The sequence below is a fragment of the Pseudoliparis swirei genome, chromosome 15 (genome assembly GCF_029220125.1).
Source record: "Pseudoliparis swirei isolate HS2019 ecotype Mariana Trench chromosome 15, NWPU_hadal_v1, whole genome shotgun sequence".
Lineage (NCBI taxonomy): Eukaryota > Metazoa > Chordata > Actinopteri > Perciformes > Liparidae > Pseudoliparis > Pseudoliparis swirei.
In genome coordinates this window covers 11,179,195-11,200,413 of record NC_079402.1, presented here as the reverse complement: position 1 = coordinate 11,200,413, position 21,219 = coordinate 11,179,195, and the positions used below count along the sequence as shown (strand labels likewise).

The 21,219-nt window shown below is 42.3% G+C and overlaps 1 protein-coding gene across 1 annotated transcript; it reads left to right on the top strand.

The window, feature by feature from the left end:
• Positions 1 to 19,855, top strand: fam163ba (family with sequence similarity 163 member B, genome duplicate a). Its single transcript, XM_056432718.1, has 3 exons — positions 1 to 189; positions 14,010 to 14,125; positions 17,066 to 19,855. The coding sequence occupies exons 2-3, from the start codon at positions 14,033 to 14,035 to the stop codon at positions 17,504 to 17,506; spliced, it is 534 nt and encodes a 177-aa protein (XP_056288693.1). The 5' UTR covers positions 1 to 189; positions 14,010 to 14,032; the 3' UTR covers positions 17,507 to 19,855.
• The last annotated feature ends 1,364 nt before the right edge of the window (positions 19,856 to 21,219 follow it).

The following is a 21,219-nucleotide window of genomic DNA, read 5'->3' as shown; positions in this document are numbered from 1 at the left end:
TCTCTACTTCCACAGCTGCTTCGGTGTTTTGCTGATTACGTTGCTGACACCGGGGCTTTTTTTGTGGTCGCGATTGCTCTCGTTATTCAGTGACTGACACAAACTACAACCAGCAGAGGTCAGGACCTGAGCTCTGAGGAGCCACCACTACCCTAAATGTGACCCGGTGAATTCCACTTATCTCTGGAGGTAAGAGTCTTCCCTTTTTCAGAAATAACCTTTTGTCTTCTGATCCATTCATTCACCCTTTTGCTGTTGTTACGGATACATCTGCTTGTTGAGTCATGCATACAATTGAGAAGTTGGCTGTTATACTTGTTAGACAATTGTTGAGAGAGTGAAAGACAGACAGACAGACAGACATACAGGTAGACAGACAGACACACAGACATAGAGATAGACAGACAGACAGGTAGACAGACAGACACATAGACATACAGGGAGACAGACAGACACACAGACATAGAGACAGACAGACAGGCAGACAGACAAGAAACAAAGTGCATCATGAGTTCCTTGTTTCAGCACCATGGACAGATCCACACTTGTCTTCCAGCAGGATGTGAGGCTTTTATTAATACATTATTTCACCCAAAACATTTAGAATTCATTGATGTACAGAGTGTGTTTCTAGAGGCTTGAATTAAATAGTGGCTATGCAACCAGCTGTAGGTATACAGACGGGTGCAGAGAGGGATGAGAAGGAGAGGATACAGGGAGAGGTTCAGAGCTTCGTATGGCAGCCTCGCTGGCCTGCCTGGCTTGCCACATGCTGACAGAACAGCATGGCTCATGAGCCACAGCTACTGTCACCAACTGTTAGCCATGGCCACATCCAAACCGTTCGCTCCAGATCAATTTAGGCAGGATGGAAATTTGTGTAGAGCAGCGGCCGTAAAACATGAGAAAACATTCCACTGATTAGGTTGAAATTAGAAAAATATTTCCGGATGCAACGTACCATACTGCGTGTTTTGGAAACGCGTTAAACTTGGTGGATGAAAGAATTCTCTGTTCAGTGAACCATCAAGTCGCTCGGATGATGAACTTGTCATTTTTTACGTATTAAAAGGGGAGTAGAAAACAGAGAGAGCAGGACATTGGGCTACAAATTAACTTGCACAAACCACCTGATGATAACTCCTGACCTCGGTAGTTCATGTGTCATAAGCATAATGGTGAATATAAGTTGTTATAGTGAAAGGATGGACATTAAGATATTTTAAGAGCATTTGCTGAGATTGAGTGTTTTACTCATACTGCCCAGATTGGAAAGTGATTTCCTTGAAAAAGTCATAACAATGTTGTATTCTCGTTCTTAGGATATCCTAAATTACTAATAATGTTTTACTACAAACGTCAAGCAGCATATACCTTCTTGTGAGAAGAGCAAAAGTCCTCTGTGCTGTTTCAGAGCAAAGTTCAGTCCCAGCTGAGGCTCCATTGTGGAGGTAGAATATGCATTATCCTCTACTGTGCTGTGCTGAGCACACGTGATTTGGAATAATATATTCTCACATGTGGATTGTTGTGTCTGTTTCCCTTAGCTAATCTCCCTGCATTCAATGCATTCACTGGAAAGTTTGAAATGAAATCTTACCAGATGTCCAAATGATTATCATTACATACATCTGTGTGACACATTCAAGAAGAAACCAGAATAGATGAGCAGAGAACAACAACGCAGATGCTTCCACGCAGGGCTCAAAGGGTCACTGAAGGCACGGATATGCTGGGAAACATGACTAAATACTTCACTGTCACCAGATCTCAATGCTCTCCACCACCACCATCAAAACACCAAGTGGAAGATATATATTTTGGCAGAATGGAGTTCATCCCTCCATTATAGTTCGAGAAGGGCTCTGGAGGCTCGTTGTGTGCCAACACCTTAGATGGTTAATGTTGGTCTTTCCTTTAATTTCCCGGGGGCACAGAGGGCTGAAGGTTGCACATTTACTCAGATTGATAACAGGGAGTCCTCTGCTGTGTGGCTGTTCACTGAGCTACAAAGAGTTATGTGGCTATGGCAGTGCTGTTATTTGTCTAAGTCATGGCCAGGTTGTTGTCTTTATTGTAGCATCACCATTTTAAACACTCCATTTCAGAGCATAGCATTTTATATCGTTTAAAACAGTATGGCTTAGGGAATAACCACTGGGACTTCATTTATGTTGTGGGCTTCAAAGAACATGAATTCACACGCAATCACATATCATGCTTTTAAAGGGCCGACAATAATGACAGACGAGACAGGACTTGTGTTCCCATGGCGACTTCCTCTGTGACCCTCGAAATAACCTTGGCCCCCTGGGAGATCAGTCATACTCCTACGTACACACACACACACACATACACACACACACATACGATCTCAAGTGCCCATTGGAGCGTGACGATGAGTGACTGTGTGTTTCTTTTCTGTTTGCTGCTGCCTCTGTCATGACAGCAGGAGGGAGACGAGGAGGAGACAGACAGAGAGTGCGAGGGAGTTGAAGGACAGGCAGATGAGTAGGATGGAAAAAATAAAATGTCAAAGACAGATGGGTGATGAAAAAAGATTAGAAAAGGTGTAAGGAGAAGAATGCATGTACAATAGGGAGGGAGGGAAGGCGAAGAGGTGCAGCTTTCAACACGGCCACCGAAGAGTGAATGTAATTACAGCGGTAACATATCCACTTCTTTTTTCTCTGTGCATTTAAAGTGCGCTCACGTCAGCCTAATTACCTTTAAAATGCACAACTGGGAAAGGGAGTCATGATAGCTCCGCCGTGGTCGAGATAAAGAGGAGATGGGAGACGCGGAGTGGATGGACTGAGACTGGGGGAAGGGAATACGGCTGCTCACTGATCATGTTAAACAGTCACCGCCCGTCTCTCCTCCCCTCCCTCTCGGCAACATGCTCCACTCTCCCCCTCGCAGCTCCACCCTGACATGCTCACACATTACGCTCACGCACAGATGGGTTCCCACGCACACAACAGAACCAAGGCACGCCTGCCTGGCGTGAGCCCGGGCCGCTGGTCGGCTGCCCTCGTCCCAATGAGCGATTGTAAAAAAAAAAAAAAAAACTGAAGCTCAGTGCAAAGAGTAGAATGGAGGTGTGGGAAGACAAACAGGAAGAAAAGCTGTGAGGCCTTCCCTTCTTGTACGTCATCCATGGCAGCTTCATTATCGTATGTTTCTGTGGCTTCTCATGTGTTGTAAATATTGACATTCATTAGTGTTTTCTTTTCCTAAGATGGGCCTTATTTCCATAGTCATGTCCATCATTCCCTCACGGTTACAACATCTTACTCAGCAACTTAATTGCTGAGATTCGGAAAACGAATGACACACGAGACACACTTTACAATTAAGCTAAGCCAATAAGCAGTCAGAGCATCAACAAATCCGAGTTCATTCCATTTTTTGGGATGAATTAGTTTGAACAGCAGTGAAAACACGTGAAATTATTATAGACACTCATTTCTCTGAGAAGAGTAATCATTTAAAGAGGGACTTCTCTTTGAGCTTCTAAATATGTAATACAATATGGTGAAACTGGGGATTTCCTTATCCATCTGTTGTTGTGCTCCCAGATCTCATATTGGCTAAAATGTTGTCAAATGTTGAAATACTATTAGGAATGGTGGTTAAGGCCAATGGCCCAACTGGCTTGTCTGTCTCTAAAGGCAAACGGCACACTGCTCAGACTGAGTTTACAATTTGCCTTTTGTCTGTTTATAGTATAACCTACAATATGCAGTAGTCTTCAAATGAGCCGATCTTGGATTGGATTGGATTCAATCTATTGTCATTGCACAGAGTACAGGTACAGATGCAACGACACGTATTCTCTGCATTTAACCCATCCTTAGTTATTCAGGAGCAGTGGGCTGCAGTGATGCGCCCGGGATCGCTTCTCATTACAAACTTTATAGCCCGAACCTTCACGCGTTCATGATGGGTTCAGCTGTATAATGTTAAAGCGTTGACATGGTCCCTTTGGAAAGTGATGAAGCGATACGTATAATTCAAGAACGAGCAAGCTCAGCAAGGTCGTGACTTACTCTGCCAGAAGCGTCGATGCCAACAGAAATGCACGAGAGGAGAGATTCTCATTCATAAATTCCTCTTTTTCCAATGTGTGCCGTATCTTATTATGCATCTCTGCATCTTGCATGACTGCATTGTGCTCCTTTTTTTTCATCAGCTTGGAGATTAGCATACAGTGAGTGAGCGGGGAAAAGTTGCATTGAGTACAATACGGCCATCATTTGTAAGCGTAATCCACCCACTCGAGACACAGAAAAGGCAGCGGTTAAATGTCAGTCTGTAATAGCCCTGTCGCCATAGTAACTGAAGACCTGTTCGTACTCTTAAACACACTTCCTCTGGTACACTGACCATTAGCACTCACACCCAAGCAAACATCAGCTTCGAGCTTTAAAATGATTCCCGTCAACCATCTTCACATTTCATCAAGGACTTCATCTTTAGTTTCTCTGAGGTGCCGTCGCTGCCTTTCTTTCTTCTCCTTTCTCCTTTCTTTCAGCATCTTCTCTTGCGTTGACATTTGTTTCCCCTGTTAACTCCTATTATCATTATTATTTATCTCTCTCTGACTTTCTCTGGCAGAGGTTTGGTAAAAAGCGTTACACACAATAAAGTCTTGGGAAAGGTCAGAAGAAGCCAACATTCACTCCTGGTCGTAAACAGGATGTGGCAAACAGCATTACATTACCGCCACCGTCGTTCCTAAACACATTTGTTGTTTTTTGCATTGCCACTGGAGACTTTCGTAAAGGTAAAAGTAAACATTGTAGTCATTGGAACAAACAACAAATGTTGTTGTTTTTTCCGGCAAAGAAAGTCTTTGTGCGATCAGTCACACAACTGATCATCTGCAGTGCGTGTGCACCTCTATCTGTGGGTATAATGCTCCAGCTGTGTGATTGTTGCATCAGATACGTAGTAAAGTCTGACTCTGCGTAGACGCTTGTGAGTTGTGCGACGTCTGGTAAATACCGTGTTTGCCCGACACACTCCGCTTTAAATATGCAAAGTGATGCACAGCGGGATCCATCGCGATCTGACTCGGCTTATGAGTGGCTCTGACGTCCAAAGTGGTGTTTGGAACAGGGGGCCTGCCTGTGCTCCCGAAGGCGGCGTACATCAGCTGGACAGACAGAGAGCGTGAGCGGAGGAGAACAGAGAGGGAGACAAAGACAGCAAAGGAAATGAGAAGAGATGCTAAACAGACAGAGAAAGGGCACAGGGAAAGATAAAAGAGAGAGAGAGAGGCTGCGGAATGCCAGAGCACGGAAAAGATGTCAAGAAGTATGTCACTGGCAAGTTGCCAAGAAGGTTGTCTTTTCTGAGTTGACTGGCTACAAACTTTGAGAAACTAAGGAGTGTGTCTCCGTTTTTTCATGTGAATTACTGGATGAGAACTCTAAAAGAAATCCGAGATGTGCCCGAAGCAAACCGACAGCTGCAAACGCTCGGTCACATTCATCGAGTGTCTTCAGATAACGGAAAGGCACCGAGTCATGCAACCAAGGACATTCAGTGCAATTGTTTTCTCATGAAGCATTCTACCTTAGTTTGATTCACTTTGCTGCGAAGCCAAAACTATTTTTTTTTTAAACGTTGTGATTTCTCCAAACAGCTGTTTGTTTATGTCAACATGGCTTTACGCCTCATGTGCCTTCATGTCATGCATGTCAATTTGGTAGCTTCTCTGAGACCCATTTAAAAACAAATTTTCACCAGTCGTCCCACGAAGCCAACCGGTTCTACCCAGAGCTAAATCGATGTGTGCCACGCTGCTGCTGAGGGAGCGTAGGCTCATCTCACATTTAAATAATCCCATCGTCCAGTGTCAGGGAGCAAATGTAGTTTAATGGTGTCCTGTCTAATTCAGAAAGACGAAAGGGAATTAAATATGTTTCAGGGCAGTGTATCAGCAGACCATATAGCTTGAGGAAAGGTGTGTGTGTGTCGCTGCATATATGATGACACTTCTGAGAGTTCTGATAACATATGAACCAGTCGTAGGGGCTGACTCAGCACGGTCTCATGGTTGGTGTGTTTCACACCACGAGGCCCTGATGGAGCTCTGAGTGTCACAACAGAGCGTCTCCTGTGTCACGGCGCTCTCTCAGGCGGACACTGGACTGACACTGAACTCAGACACCAGAAGTGAACCAGCTGCTCCTGTTATGATCCTGTTCGGTTCGAATAACTAATGCACACCAAGCACAAACCGAAGCGTTGCCATGGGTGAGGGGAACGTGCTGAGATTGTGCGTGCTTTATTGTTTATTATTTAATATGAAAGAACAAAACGGTGCAGAGAGTTTGAATAAATATCTCTCGACAGACTTATATTCTGTCGTAAACGGCTCTGAAACCTGCTGTCGAGTTGTAGCTCTGCTCTTGTCGTTCATATTTATGTGGCGCTAAGCAGAAACAGCAACGACTGTCCATGCCATTAGAGGGAAGTTGTGTGTGTGTGGGGAGGGGGGGGGGGGTGTTGGAATAAATGTGCTCTGAAGCATCAGATATTACTTCTCTGCTCACCTGAAAATGACACTGACTCACCCATATCTCGACTTGCATGTTAAATCTATACTGTCCATGTGTCTTCTTTTATGCGGCGTGTTGATGACAATTGTTGCTTCATCCCCATGTGCATCTACGGCCTCGATGCACCACGTATGCATTGTTTTACATCGCAGCTGACCTGGCTGTATTTGCCGGGAGTCCAACACTTGTGACACGATGATCAGTGGCTGACTCTTGAGTTGGCAGCAGTCAGTGTGATACGGTATACTATACACTAGGATTCTCATTTGAAGTTATTAAACTTGCTCATTCCATCTGGACATATTTAAATATTAAGGTCTTCACTGTAGTCACTGTGAAAGCCTTTTGAAACCCTTGAACATCCCTCCTAAAGTCCTCCTATTTCCATGACCAAAGCTAAAGTGTGCGGAGGACACCTTTTTACTGCTTGCATCACTCAGTTTCGAGGCTAAGAACTGATGTTCAATCCATCAGCTGTGAAGTTCAAAGAACGGTTATATCTCTGAGCCGACTTCGGCTCCTGCTGGTGCCAAGATTATAGCCTGTCACACACAGACTTGTGGTATTATTTGCACAGCAGAGGGTAGAACACGGCATGGCAGAGGGGAGGAGCAGGAAGTGCAATGGTATACTGACAAAATGTGATTAGACGCAATTATTTTAAGATGATTTGAAAGTAAAAGCTCATTTTCTTCAACCATTTTGTCAAAAGATTATATACCCACAGACTGATGGATCGATAGATGACATCCTTTTCAAGTATTCTTTTGTTATATTTTCATCTACAGTTTAAAATTTGACAGTTCGAAGTGAAAGAGGCATTGTCCCTATTTAAAAGTGCAGCAAATGGGGACGTGTGTCTGCTGCTCCATTGCATTACTCAGCCCCATCTCCTCTTTCACACTGGCATCATGAGCGCCTTTATCTGAGCACTGAAGCTACTCACGAGAGCTTCCTCGTAACTTGATTTTCTCCAGGAGCCGATAAATGGGAAACAATCCATCTGCCATTACATTTCTGTATTGAATAGTGAAGCTGACGACTTCCGCCACGGACGGGAGTAAATACAGGTGACCGTTGTAGTAGATCTCATACCGATTGTGCATCCTAAATCCCTCTTACATTATAGTGGAAAGAGACGTAAAGCTAAGAGGGAGAAGAGGGCAGAATAAAGGACACTGTGACTTTGAGAGAAGTGACTTGCAGAGGTTCTTCACGAGAATATTTTAGTTGGAACACTTTTTGTTTTGCCTGCTTTATTATTTCTTGGTAACTTCAGAATTTTACTCTGGAAAACTGAGACAACACCTAAAGTTGCATTGTTGGGCAATTCTGGGTGTGATGAATTTTTGGAAAGGCTTAATTTTCGACAGTTTTACAATATCAAATGAATTGGGACTCCATATGGTGGGGGGGGGTAACATACACAATGTTGTGGACAAGGAAGCTCACGCTCCGTTGGTTCTAGTGCACGCATATCACGTTTAAAGTTACATCAGCATGCAACTTGAACCGGAAGAGCAACGAAGCAAGGTCATTCAGATGGATGCGGGACATTTAGTGAGCTGTGTCATTAAATGAAGAGACCCCCAGGTCACCATTTATTTCTTTTCAAATGTCCTTGTGGTGCTATACTCATACTAGCCAATAGCCATTTTTATGATGTATCATCCACAGAGGGGCACTAATGACAGAAACATTTCCCGGGTAATGAAAGGGATAAACCTACTCCTTGTTTCCGATCATGGCTACAAGAGAAACGTGGTTCTTGTGTGTTCTTCATCCACAACCCCAAACTCTCTCGGCCTTTGGGATTTCCCGGATACCTGATTTAAGGTCAGAGTTGGGGGTGAGCTAATCTTGTCAGTGCTTTTCAGTGGAGGAAGGAGGAAGGAGTTGAGTGCAGGGACACAAAGAAACGGGTGCAACGGAATTGTTTTGTACGCCTTGTGAAATGTTCTCCTGGAACTGGTTGAGCCAGGAGCCTGAGAGGGAACGTCCAGGGAGGCTGCAGCCAGACAGGATCATATTATGACCAGGCGTAAGGAGGAATGTGTATGCTTTTGGGGGTTTATATTACTGCTTGCATTGAGGCTTAATGGATATTAAAAACAAAATAAACAAATAGGCATCCAGTCAAATCAATGTTGCACCATCACATCAGTATTGAAGCTAATTTTCATTCATTTAACTTCGTCAGGCTTTGGTATCATTTGTATAAATGTTACTGTATGTATGCATTCAGAATATATGTTCTTTTAGCAAATCACCTGGATAAGAATTTTAGCATAAATTGTAATTCATTTTATTTAGATGTATAGATGTCCTTGTACTAATGTAGAATCTGAACGTTTGCCTTTGAAAACCTTCTGGTCGTCTCCTATTCGAGGCAGTCGAACAAAGAAATCCTTTCCATTCGAAAAAGTCCTCAAGGGACAGTTCAACATTTCGGGAAATCCACTTATTCGGAGTCGAGGTTGGATCAGGAGGATATTTGGCTTCGCATGACGACAGCTGGTGCTTTGCAGATTTGTGAACTTGAGAGAGAGCTAGCTGGTTCCCCTTCCTTCCAGTCTTCATGCTAAGCTAAGCTAACCGCACCGCACCCTGGCTTTACAGTCATTCCACACGTGAGTGGTGTCAATGATCTCATTTAACTCGGAGAAAGAAAGCGCACAAACACAAAAGGTGAAACGTCTGTACCACCAGATATCACACAGGACAGGTTGTGCTCCAAAGGAACATTCATGAACCGAGTACACCGCGGCGCTCCATTATCCCTCATGATCACACATCCAAATGGAAGTGATGGTCGATGTGATAAATGTTGCATCAGTGAAATCTGAATTAATTTTAAAAGAATAATTTTTGCGAACACTCTTTGACTGCACCGTTTTTTGAGAGGGTAGAATAAACGAGGACAAAGAGCTGTAATTAAATTGATTTTGTCCCGAAAGAAGGTTTCTAGCTGTTATCCGATTGGAGCCCTGTTACCAAATCCCATTCATGAGCCAGAGAACTAGCACCTGGCATAGAAACCATTAACACCATAAAAGATGTCCTTCACTCCACGTGTTAAACACAGACACATGCGGCCTGAGCGAGCCATGCATGTGTGCACCGACTGCATCTTTGGATATGGCTGCAGATATACGTGTGAAATGACTCTTTGACAGCGACAGCAGGACTACGGCTCAAGCCGTTGTTCTGGGGCATGTTCTTGTCTCCAGTGTGTGGCTTGAATCCACCGCCTACAGTGGGCTTCGGCCGCTTTCCACTGAAAGCCTGTCAACAGACATTAATTTATTCCCAGCAAGACCTCTGCTGTGATCCCTGCCATGTTTCATCAAAGCGTGGCAGTTCATTCCAAAGCCCCGCTGTCTGAGCATGTTAGCTAGTCCTCAAATTATTGCCTGAGTGGTAGTGTGTGTGTGTGCGTGTGTGTGTGTGTGTGCTCACTGCGATGCTTCTTCTTCTTCCTTCTAACCTCTTGTCATCGCTGTGGACAAACACCGGCAAAAGGAGCTGAGCAGACATGTTTGCCTTTCTCCAGTTCTATTTCACAATGAAGTCTGACATGCGGGTTTTGGTGTGTGTGTGTGTGTCTGTGTGTGTGTGGTTAAATAATTAACACTGTTCACTGCAACACATCCTTCACACACTGTTCTGCTTAAGGGAGCCCTGAGAGATGAACACTGTCTGCCTTCTCTGTAAAGTAACTGATGTTGTATGTACAGCAGTGTGTGAGTGTGTGTAGGTAGGTGTAGGTGTGTGTGTGTGTGTGTGTGCGTGTGTTGAGGATGGTTAAGAGAGTCTTGAGTAATTACTCTTCTTGTGTCATTGGTTGTGTCTACAAGATTATTAGTCATTTCTTCTGTAATGAAGAGACTTCAAATGCACGCTCTATATTCTCCCACGTTAGTGTGTGTGTGTTGTGTCCCTGCATTACGTATTAGTGTGTGTGTGTGTTCTCGTTACACTATTCTGTGTGTGCACTTATTAGAGAAGGGTAGCACCAGTCTTGGAGAGAAAAAGTTCAATACCGCTACAGGAAATATTGCACATAACATGGACAGGTTTACAGGTGTTTCAATAAAAAAAATATTTTAATTGCATAATATATGTATATTTGGTCTATTTTGGTCTTTAACAAATATATAAAAAATGTACTTTAATGTTCCGGGAAACATATCTCATTGGTTGTATTTATGGTGTGGAACGTTTTTGGTAAGAAATGCCAGGGTATGTATGTACAACGTGTCCACAGCAATCTAAGCTGAGTATTTTTCATCCAAAATATGAATAGATTGTTGTGTCTGTGAACAGGGAGGAGTTGATTTTTTTGAAAGCCATTTGGAAACGGTAGAACAAAACATTGACATAATTCAACGTTATTAAAGCGGAAACGGAACAACACCCATTTGGAGTCATGTGTTTCTAGTCCAATATTTGGAGGGAAATTGATTAAAATCTATTATGGTTTCATAAAGGTATTGCGCATGCTGGATCACTGGAATAGCTGTGACACTAAATGGAACTGGATGATAATCAATCAACATTATCAATTACACGTGTGTTTCCCTGCTATGACATGCCAACATGGCTGCTGTGGAAAGGGCCTCTTAGGAGAGAATATAAGCATGTTATGTTTCTGCCTCTACCTTCTCAGTCATTTCTTTTTGGTGTATTACATTGTGGCTTTACTTATTGGATGTAATGACTGAATAATACACACGATACAAAAAGAAAAATGGCTGCTGTGAAAAGGGCCGATAACATCAATGACTCTCCGCTTCACCTCAAAGTGAGACGAACATTCAAACTCCACGTCTCCATTTCCCGTTCTCTTTTCCTGACACCAGAAATGTCCCCAAGTCATCTTGTGTCCGTCTTCATCCCAACTGAACGATGCGGTGTCCTTGCTGCTCCTTCATATTGATTGTGTTGGTGGACTGTGTGGCCGGCAGATTGGATTAGAGTCCGGCTGTATTCCTGCCTGAGGGGAGAGTAGCTGTGTTGTGTGTGTACGCTCCTGCAGAGGCGGTGGGATCCATTCTAACTTCATCGAGCTTCTCTGGAGACACATATCACATGAGAGCTCATATGGTTGAGACAAGTTAGCCAGAGAATAATTCAACATGGTTTAGAAGTGTTTCTGGGTGAGAAGGTCAGAGCTGTCACTCACTTGGTGATAGTACACACTATTGTAAAGTGTATACGTGAGTAGGCCGATGGAGAGTGGGAACTGGAACAAAGACGATGTAAAGTGAGAGCTCGGTTAACGCAACAAGTTTGTTTACCTCACAATGCTCATTATAACTTTGGCAGTCCTGTTTCTTTTTCCCCCTTTTCTCTATATTTTAGGGGTGTGTCCATGTCACAATTAAGTTCCGTCTTACCAAAACGTGTCCATCCTCCTCTGTTCTTGCTGTTGATGATGGCTCGCACCATTGAGTCATAGTTTAGCAACAAGCCTGCTGCTTTCGGGAAATCATCCACAATGCATTGTGATGGTGTAGGCCTCTGCCACTTCTAGATTGTGGATGTAATGAAGGTCTCTAACCACATCTGTCAAGGGTTCGCAGGGTTTTCCCAAAATATATGTATATATATAAGAATGTTACGAAACCTGGGAACAGTGTGACTACTTTTCTATATATTTTGTGTTATTGTCTGGTGAAATTGGTGTGAAAAGACACTGAAACTTACATGACTTAAATATCACTATTACACTGTTCAGAATAACTGTAATTGATTCCTTAGCGTATGCAATATTTAATATAAATAAATAGTAGAATGGAGTTCACACAAAGTCAAATAAAATGCAAGTGAAGCCTTGAAGAATCCGTTTCCTGTGGTTGTTACTGTAAATATGGGTGCACTTACAAATATTAATAATGCTCTAGAATAATAATTATAAAAAATTATAAAGCATTGTAAAAAAACACACGGTCAAATATCATACTACTTCATAATTGCTGGCCATAGTGTTTTATAAGTATCATAGTTGTCGTACATTATGTTCTTTCATAATGTAATTATGTGTTACTCTTAAGTGGTCATTGTTTGTTCCTTTTAAAAATGTACCACATGTTCAGGATGTGACAGCCTCAAATACTTTGGAGCAAAGGGGAAGCAGAGAAGTTAATTACTTTTGGCAATTTGAATGACATTACAATGTTTGTTATCGCGCTTCTTTTAGGAGTAAAATGAATATTTCAAGATTCTAGGCTCAAGCCTTCTTCCCGTAATCCAGCTGCTGTAGGGACTGAAAAGAGGTAATTAAAGGGAAGCATTGATCTAATAAACTGAGAATGAGGTCAGCTCCGTCTCAAGTCAATCACACTGACGTCTGTAGCATTCACCACGCCTCATGTCTATCTGCGTTTAAACCTCTAACGCTGACACTAAGGCCAGCTACTCTACCTGGAATAAACTACATGTAAGTACAAATAAAACATTACATTTTTGCAGTTAAAATATATATATATGAAAAAAGATAAGTAATCCAGTGTAGGTCTGCCATGTAATTATGCAGAGATTGGTGAAGATGAGCTCAAAGCTCTCGGGTCAACATCTCCATTTGTTTTAGTCGTGACCTCTGATGTAAGGTCAGAGTTCACAGGTCACCCACAGCTGTCCGGTTAAATGTTTCCCGCTGATTGATACAATAAAAGTCACGATCTTTCTCTCTGTCCACTTTGCACAGTACCTCACGTTTATTGCCTCTTTTCCATCTGCTCATTGTTGAATCTGAGCCAGAGATGAGAATTGTCTTTCTCTCCAGCTAATATTACCTCGTTCTAGATATGAATTTATATTGTTTTCTATAGATGTGTGCTCCCACATTGTTCTTCTTAACTGCACCATAACATCACTCGCCATCTAGTACATTTGGCCATTTCTCATCAACACAAACTATGCAGCTGGAACAAACTACATTCTACATCATGAATAGTCTATGTTGTCCTCTCTCATCTTACCTTTTTCTCTTTCTCTCCTCGACTCCTCTTCCTTTCCGTCCACCCACTGTTTTTGTCTCACCTCGGCCCATCTATCTCTCACACCACCGTCTTTATCACCTCTATCATTTGCTCTCTCCATTTCACATCTATTCATCGCATCCCTCTCTATCTCCATCCTGCGCTGAGTTCCCACTCTGTCACCTTTCCTTTTTCTCCATTCCAGCCTGAGACCTGTCAATGTTATGAACAGCATTTGTAGGATTATATTATGACATGTCTCTGAACTGCCTGATAATTCAATAAGCACCACTGAGATGACATACAGTTGCAATCTACTTCATGAAGTCAATGTGCTATTGAATTGTGTGCTTATTCCTCCGTCGTTCCTTGAACACTCACTCCTTACTTTTACTCTTTCCCCCGCTTTCTTTCTCTCTCTGTTCCTCTCCTCCCCTCCTCTTGCTCTCTGCAGGGTGTTGATGGAGAGCCATTCGAATGACAGCCGGGACAGTGGTCATCACTGGTGGAATTCTAGCTACAGTTATATTACTCCTTATCATCGCAGTATTGTGCTACTGTAGGCTGCAGGTGAGGCCACAGACTGTTTTTCCTGTGAAAGTCTGCAGAGCTGCAAGTAAGGGATGTCATTGAGTAAAGCACTCTGTTGATAGTCTGAAGTATAACTGCTTTACTCTGTGAAATTGTGTTTGTTACCTTCAGTTTCCAAGAATAACAAGATATTTCATTCAACCGAAACCTTTAATTTATGAGTGTAGCAGCATTCATTGTCTGTGTCTGTGATTGGAGAGTGGTGGACATCCTTTGTGTAAGACTTGTAAAGCCTGTCAGAGAATCTTCTGACTCCTGACACATGTACAACATAGTGGACTCTTAACACCCACCAACAAACTTAGGTAGACTTCAACAAGGCTGCGATTCGGCAGTCGTGCTAGCAGCTCTATATCTAAATCTACATCTCAGCAATACATCTAAATTCATGTTTTGACCTCATTATGGGGTTAGAAGAAAGGTCAGGGGGTCACCAAAGCGGATACTCTTCATCCTGAGGGGGAAATGAATGGTCCAAATATCTTGGGGATCCAGCTCATAGTTGCTGAGAGTCTGGACCGACATTGCCAGCTCGAGCTAGCGTGGCTGAAGCGTATACTTGAAGCTACTGTGAGGACCTTTCCTTTGGGGTTGATGTTGGTGATCGTAGTGCATTACATTAAATTGGTAACAAGAAGGCCGGAGTCTCCAGCAGTGTAGTGTCGGTGTTGACTCCCAGCTGGGACGGGCATAGCAGCGAGGCACAGAAACCTTAAGAACAGCCTGTTTCACTCGCTGATGGTCTTGTTTACTGATGTTCAGTCATATAGAGCCATCCGTATTACATTGAGAATGTCATGACCAGGTAAAGGTTTCTCAAAGTAACATTAATGATGAAATAACGTACTTAATGTCAGTCAGTAGTTCTTGTCCTGATCTCCGGGACCAAATTATGAACCGATCATAATTGGAGCTTCAGGTGGATTATCTATTCCAAGGCTGTGCCAGAATAAAATGTCCAAGAATGCACTCGCATCAATATTCAGTGTTTAATCAGTGTTTTAAAACTCTTGATGCTGCCTCTCTTTCTTTGGATGTCTACTTTGATGTTCATATCACTAGTTGGAAAAAAATTTAAATGGATGTAGAGATGAAAAGAACTGCTTTGTGTATTGATGCTTGACAAACTCAAGTTATGTTGACACGTCACACTCTGGTATCTGTACCAGCTGCAACTGTAGCAGTCTAAATACCCTAAATGTGAACCTTAGAAATGACACTGCATTATACCTACAAAGAGATTATCCATTTTACACGTGGAAGGCTTAGGGCAGGCCTGCTGTTTATTTAGCTGTAGTAGACAAAAGATCCGTGTCTCAACAGTTTGGTCAAGATACATTAATTATTAGATAATTTTTCTTTTGGATGTGAAATAATAATTTCATCAGGAATTACACATTTCAAAAGCTCCTTACAGTATTCATAAGTCTTCATAAACATCACAAAAGCAGTTTATATATTATCGTAGTTGATGAGACATAATGCTGTTACTGCCGTTATCTCCAAAACTGTTTCTTAAAGGTATCGTGAACAAGATTTGTTTCTTCTTTTCTTTCAATGATTTGCATACGGATATAGTTGTTCTGCATTTCATTAAGTTGGATTGAGTCGTCAAACAGCCTGCCCAACATTTATATTGAAAAGGAAGAAGGGGATCATGGTTGAAATCAAAACAATGTTTGACAGTAGCTGACGGCTGCAGAATGGGGTGAGCAGTCCTTAAAATATTTTCATTTGCTTTTGATGTAAAAAATATTACTTAATGAACTTTATATAGAACAGAACAAATCCAAAATGATGTTATAATCTTTATATTAATGTGCATTTAGTGGCAAAAAAATTGTCTATGGAAAAAATGATTGTCCGACACATGTCATAGTCAAGAGCTCTGAACAGGGACAGATGAGTGTTCCACCTTAATGATGGGATGTCAAACTTACTCTGACAGGTGCCTGTGGCTCAACAGGTTTTATTGCTGAGTTGGTAGATGGTTGAACTCCAAATTGCTCCCAATGGTTTGACTCGGGCCTCATGGGCTAATAGCTTGCTGCCATACATGTGTGTGAATGGATGGATGAGGGCACGATACAAACCAGGATCAAGTGAAAACTAAGGTTCTTACATTCACTGGAAATCATATCTTCTTTTCCATTTTGAGCTGATTGCAATTTTTGGGATTCTTATATTTCACAGAAAAAAATGTAAAGTGATACACAGAATATGAATTCATATTAAGTGACAGGAGGGCAGGAATTAGTAAACTACATTGTGTGGGCCAGAAATAGCAACTCAGAATTTGAACTGTGATTGTAGAGGATTTGGCACGATGAAAATATATAATCAGTCAAAATCAAACTGTGTGCATATGGCCATCTATAGGGCCATGTGAGATGGGTAAGGAGGCTGAAGTGGGGTTGGATCATGAGACATCCTCGCTCTAAAGACTGTTGACTGAATGCATGCTTAATGAGCAAACCAGATACATACATGTGTGTAGATACATGCATTTAGACAACGTTTATTTTATAGTGCTTGTTGTTTGACATTTTGTCCTACTCAATATGCACAAAATCTCTGGCTGAGTGGTTGCAAACATTGTAAAATAGTACCACATAATAATAGTTATTGGAATATAGAGGCTGGCATAAACTTTATGGGTGAATAGTGCATCAAAACAAATTGGCCAAAGCATTTATTTGGCGGTGTTTGGCCTTGCTGACATTTCAGTGTAATAAATGTCCCTGACTTTATATTAAATTCCTCTTAATTGTTCCTTAACACTCTGTTATGTCTCATTTGAACCTTTTCTCTCCCTCGCCAATTACAATTTACATAACTTGGAACCTTTTTACCTGATATTTCCCCCATCTCCCCATTTTTTGTCATCTCTGCTCCCCGTCATCTCTCTCCCACCACTAGTATTATTGCTGCAAGAAGGAAGAGTCCGAGTCGGAGGAGGAGGAGCCAGACTTTGCCGTAACGTCCCGCCTCCCGCCGGTTCACTCCAATCACAACATTGTGGCGGCGACGACCGCGGCGTCCTCCATCCCGAATGGCCCCGCCCTTTTCTCCACCCCTCCACTGGCCAGGAAATTAACACGCTCACAGACATTCTGCCCATCCTGTACACACTATGAGCTGCCTTTCTACCTCCAGCCTCCTGCTCAGCCGCAGGTCCACCATCAACCAGATGGGTTGAGGAACGGAGGCGACCGGATCAGCTACCGCAGCGTCCAGCAGCAGGATCTGGAGCTGCCGGTGCCGGTGAACATTTCAAACTACCGTAAACCAAACCTTGGCCGGTCGGTCACCATGAGGGACATGTTTACCCGCAGCTGTAGCATCAGCACTGATGTTTAGCTGGGTGAGTTTGGTGTAAATTCATGCTTAAATGAACTGGGATGACCCATTCCGAACTGGGCTTGAGTCAGACTTTCTGTCATCTTGACCAGTTTAGTCCAGTCTAGTATGGTCTGATCTAGTCTGGTCTCGTTGTACTGGTCACCTCTTGCAAAATGGAGGAATCAGATGGCTCTCAGGACAGGATTTTTAAAGATACTATGCTCAGGTCCAGGACCTTACACTTGGGCCACTTTGGAGTTTAAAGTACTTAAAGTCTTAATTGACCAATGACGTGAACTTCTTGTTTAGTTTTTTTTCAATAGCTCTTTTGTAACAATAAGAATGGAATTGGTTTTACGGTTTGATAGAGTTTGTGTAGCCCTACTTCCTGTGGACTCTTGTACCCGTGGCCTGAAAGATACACAAATTCCTGCCATGTCGAAATGACATAATCGGCAGGGATTTTCTCTCTGCCATAGCTGCTAATATGATTAGAGAAGTCCAGAGTTTCCCTCTCCGATGATGGGATGATCGGTCTGTTCCTCCATCTACAGATTATAGAGATTTTAACTGACATTTCAGATTTAGCTTAGGCCATGATATTTTACGACACAAAGGGCTCACAGAAGATGGGAATCCCGGCTTGTTTTCCACATCCTTTCATGAAGGTCACCAGTTTGACGGGAGGCTGGTTTCTCTGAGCGCCTGATGACAACACAATGTGTACGTACAGTACACACTTCAGCAGAGACACACACCTCTGTGTTCTTGCAGGCAGGTTGGACGAGGTGCCAAAGGGGGGTGGGTTCTTGCATTTGTGTGTGTGTGTGTGTGTGTGTGTGTAACTCGGTCAGTTCTTCTACCATTACTCTTATTCCATACAATTGAACAGTCTGTCACCCCTGTATGTAAACCGAACCTAGTGGTGGGTTGCAATAACATTTTCAACATGTATTGTAAGGGTGAAGAGATTGTATTAGTTTGCTACTTTACCTTTAAATCCATGCTGATGCAAAGAATGACCCGACCAGATGACGTGATGACCCCTTTTTTGTAAATGCTTATTTGACTGTTAAATGTTCTCACACAGAGTCAAGCTGTCGCCGGCAGTCAGGGCAGTAACATGTTTCACTTTATAGTAACATGTTCATTTCAAGTTCTTCACTGACAATTTATTTTGTGGACTTTTCACTGCATTCATTGTGCCGTCTCTCTATGTGTTGATCTATAGATACATAGGATAAAGATTAATTCATCTTTAAAGGCACCTCTATAAATATTTAACAGGCCATAGCATACACTCCGGTCGCTCTCTTCTCCTGACTTGTTGGACTGAGGAATAGTTGCTCTTCCTCTGAGGTACTCGGAGAGCTCCTTCTTGGGATTGATTTGGTTTTCTGGGCTTGGCTCGCCCCGCCTGACTGCAGGAGCAGTGGATGTTTTTTTTATGGACACAGGACACACATTTAATGAATGAAGATATTCAATGTGGATTTCAAGAAGAAATGCGTGTGGTAGTGCGAGGGGCTTGAAGCTGATTGGATTGTCCTTTAGATTGACTCTCTCTCTCTCTCTCTCCTTTCTCATTGTGTCTCTCTATCTCTTTTCCTCTCTCTCACTCTATTTCTGTCTCTCTGTTCATTGTATCAGCAATCATGCTCATGTATATTCCCAAAGGGGGAAACAGTGAGTGATTTTAGTTATCCTCTTGTGACATGTGCTTTCCTGCAAATACACAACGACATACATGCACACACACACACACACACACACACACACACACACATGCACACACACGCACATACTGTCGTGGTTCCACTTTGCATTGAATTACATTAATTTTCTGGAGAGTTACCCTAACTATAACCACTACCAGTCTAACCCTAACGCCTATCCTAATCCTCACCTGAACATAACTTTACCCTCCTTACTTTCAACCAAGTCTTCACCCTATAATGTAATAATATATGTTATAGGGAGATTAATTTAGTCCCCAAAGGGAAGGTGAGTCCCCACAATGTGACTGTATCAACATATTCATGTGCCCACAACATGAGTAATACACACACACACACACACACACAGTTCTCAATGCTTTGCTTTTACCTTTAAACAGATGTGACAGTTGCACAGGAAATGTTGTGCCATAAAGAATTCTGAGAGAAATGTATTATTAATATTATTACAAGTGTATATTCAAATGCAGTGTGGCTTTTTCCCTACGGTATTTTAATTACTTTCTTTATTTTATGATCCAGCTGTTTTTTCAGACTCAGTACAGTACAGCAGAAATGTTTCTGTCCTTGTTTCTGATATATAACTAACGGACACATTGTTGCTAATAAAATGGTGTGAAAATCCTTCTCATCTGTTTTGTTGTTGTTAATTTCATCGAAGCTAAATGATAATTACGATTCTCTTGAGGCTCATACCCCGACACAAAGGTTTGGGAAGTCATTCGTTCAATTCAAGTAACTTACCCATTTGAAAGGATGTTTGCATCGTGTACTGTATGAAGTGCCTCTTGATTTAAATGTTTATTAATGGACGTTTACTGGAATGAGAATGTGCCCGAGCTGGACTCCACCGGACCAAACTGCTTCAGGCTGCCACATGTTGAGCAGTGGGCTCAAGAAAAAGCACGTTGCATCATCGTATTTAGTGAACTGCTAATCGGAGGCTAAATACTCCACCAGCAGCGGAGCTGTGCAGAGAGTCCTGCAAGAAAATACAAAACATACTTTTTTGTATAGACCACAGGAATAAAAGTGGAATTTAGAGCATTATGTTTACTGATCGAAGCAGCTTTGTTTGGAAAAGTCATGCAGAAACATATAAGATAAGAAGATATTACAATAAAAAGGGAATAAGATAAGATTATATCAGTTATTATTAAAAGGTGATGAATTATACTATTGATTAGAAATAAGAGTTTGAGTCTGGAGAAGACAGTGTTGTAGCATAATTATTGTTCATGTGGTAGAGAATACCAGAGCATAACCATAATGCACCATGAGCTGATTAAGAATTTAAAGGAATAAATCTCCCCTGTGTATTGAAAAGCAATTTAACTCTGTTTAGCTTGGCACATATGTTGGCTATTTGTTGTTTTTGAAGATAATAAGCCAATATCTGTTCATCTCAACTCATGGAGAGAAACTTATTGTTATGGTCCAGTGCAGCCGAAAGTGATTCTCTAAAAGTGTCGAGGTGTACACGTGTCTTATTTTCTGTGAAAGGTCAAACATTAGAGTGTAACATATAGGAAAGTGACGCCTGACAAACCTCTTGCCACAGCAACAGCGATTGGTTCTGTCTGCATGTGGCGACGAGGCGAGCAGCGTGACGACAAACATATTTGAATGTGAAGGCGAAGAGACAAGAACGGCATACTTATGTAATATGAGAAACCAACCTGACAGGTGATAACCACAATGCAAAGTCATCCGGCTAAAAGATGAAAACGGGACGCTGTCTTCTGACAGTAATCGAAGTGACTCAGAGAGGCGAGCGCACTAATCATACGATAGGAAATCAACTGAAAACTCTTTCAGAGAGAAAATGGAGGTAGTTATTAGAAGGATGAGTCAGAGCTAATGAATGAGAAACAGCACATACCACCAAACACACAGACAGATGGAGGCGGAGAGGAGCTGATATCAAACCGAGGCCTTCCTGGCAGAGACATGAATAGCCCTTTTCTGATGGCATTAATACAAGAGCATTGCACA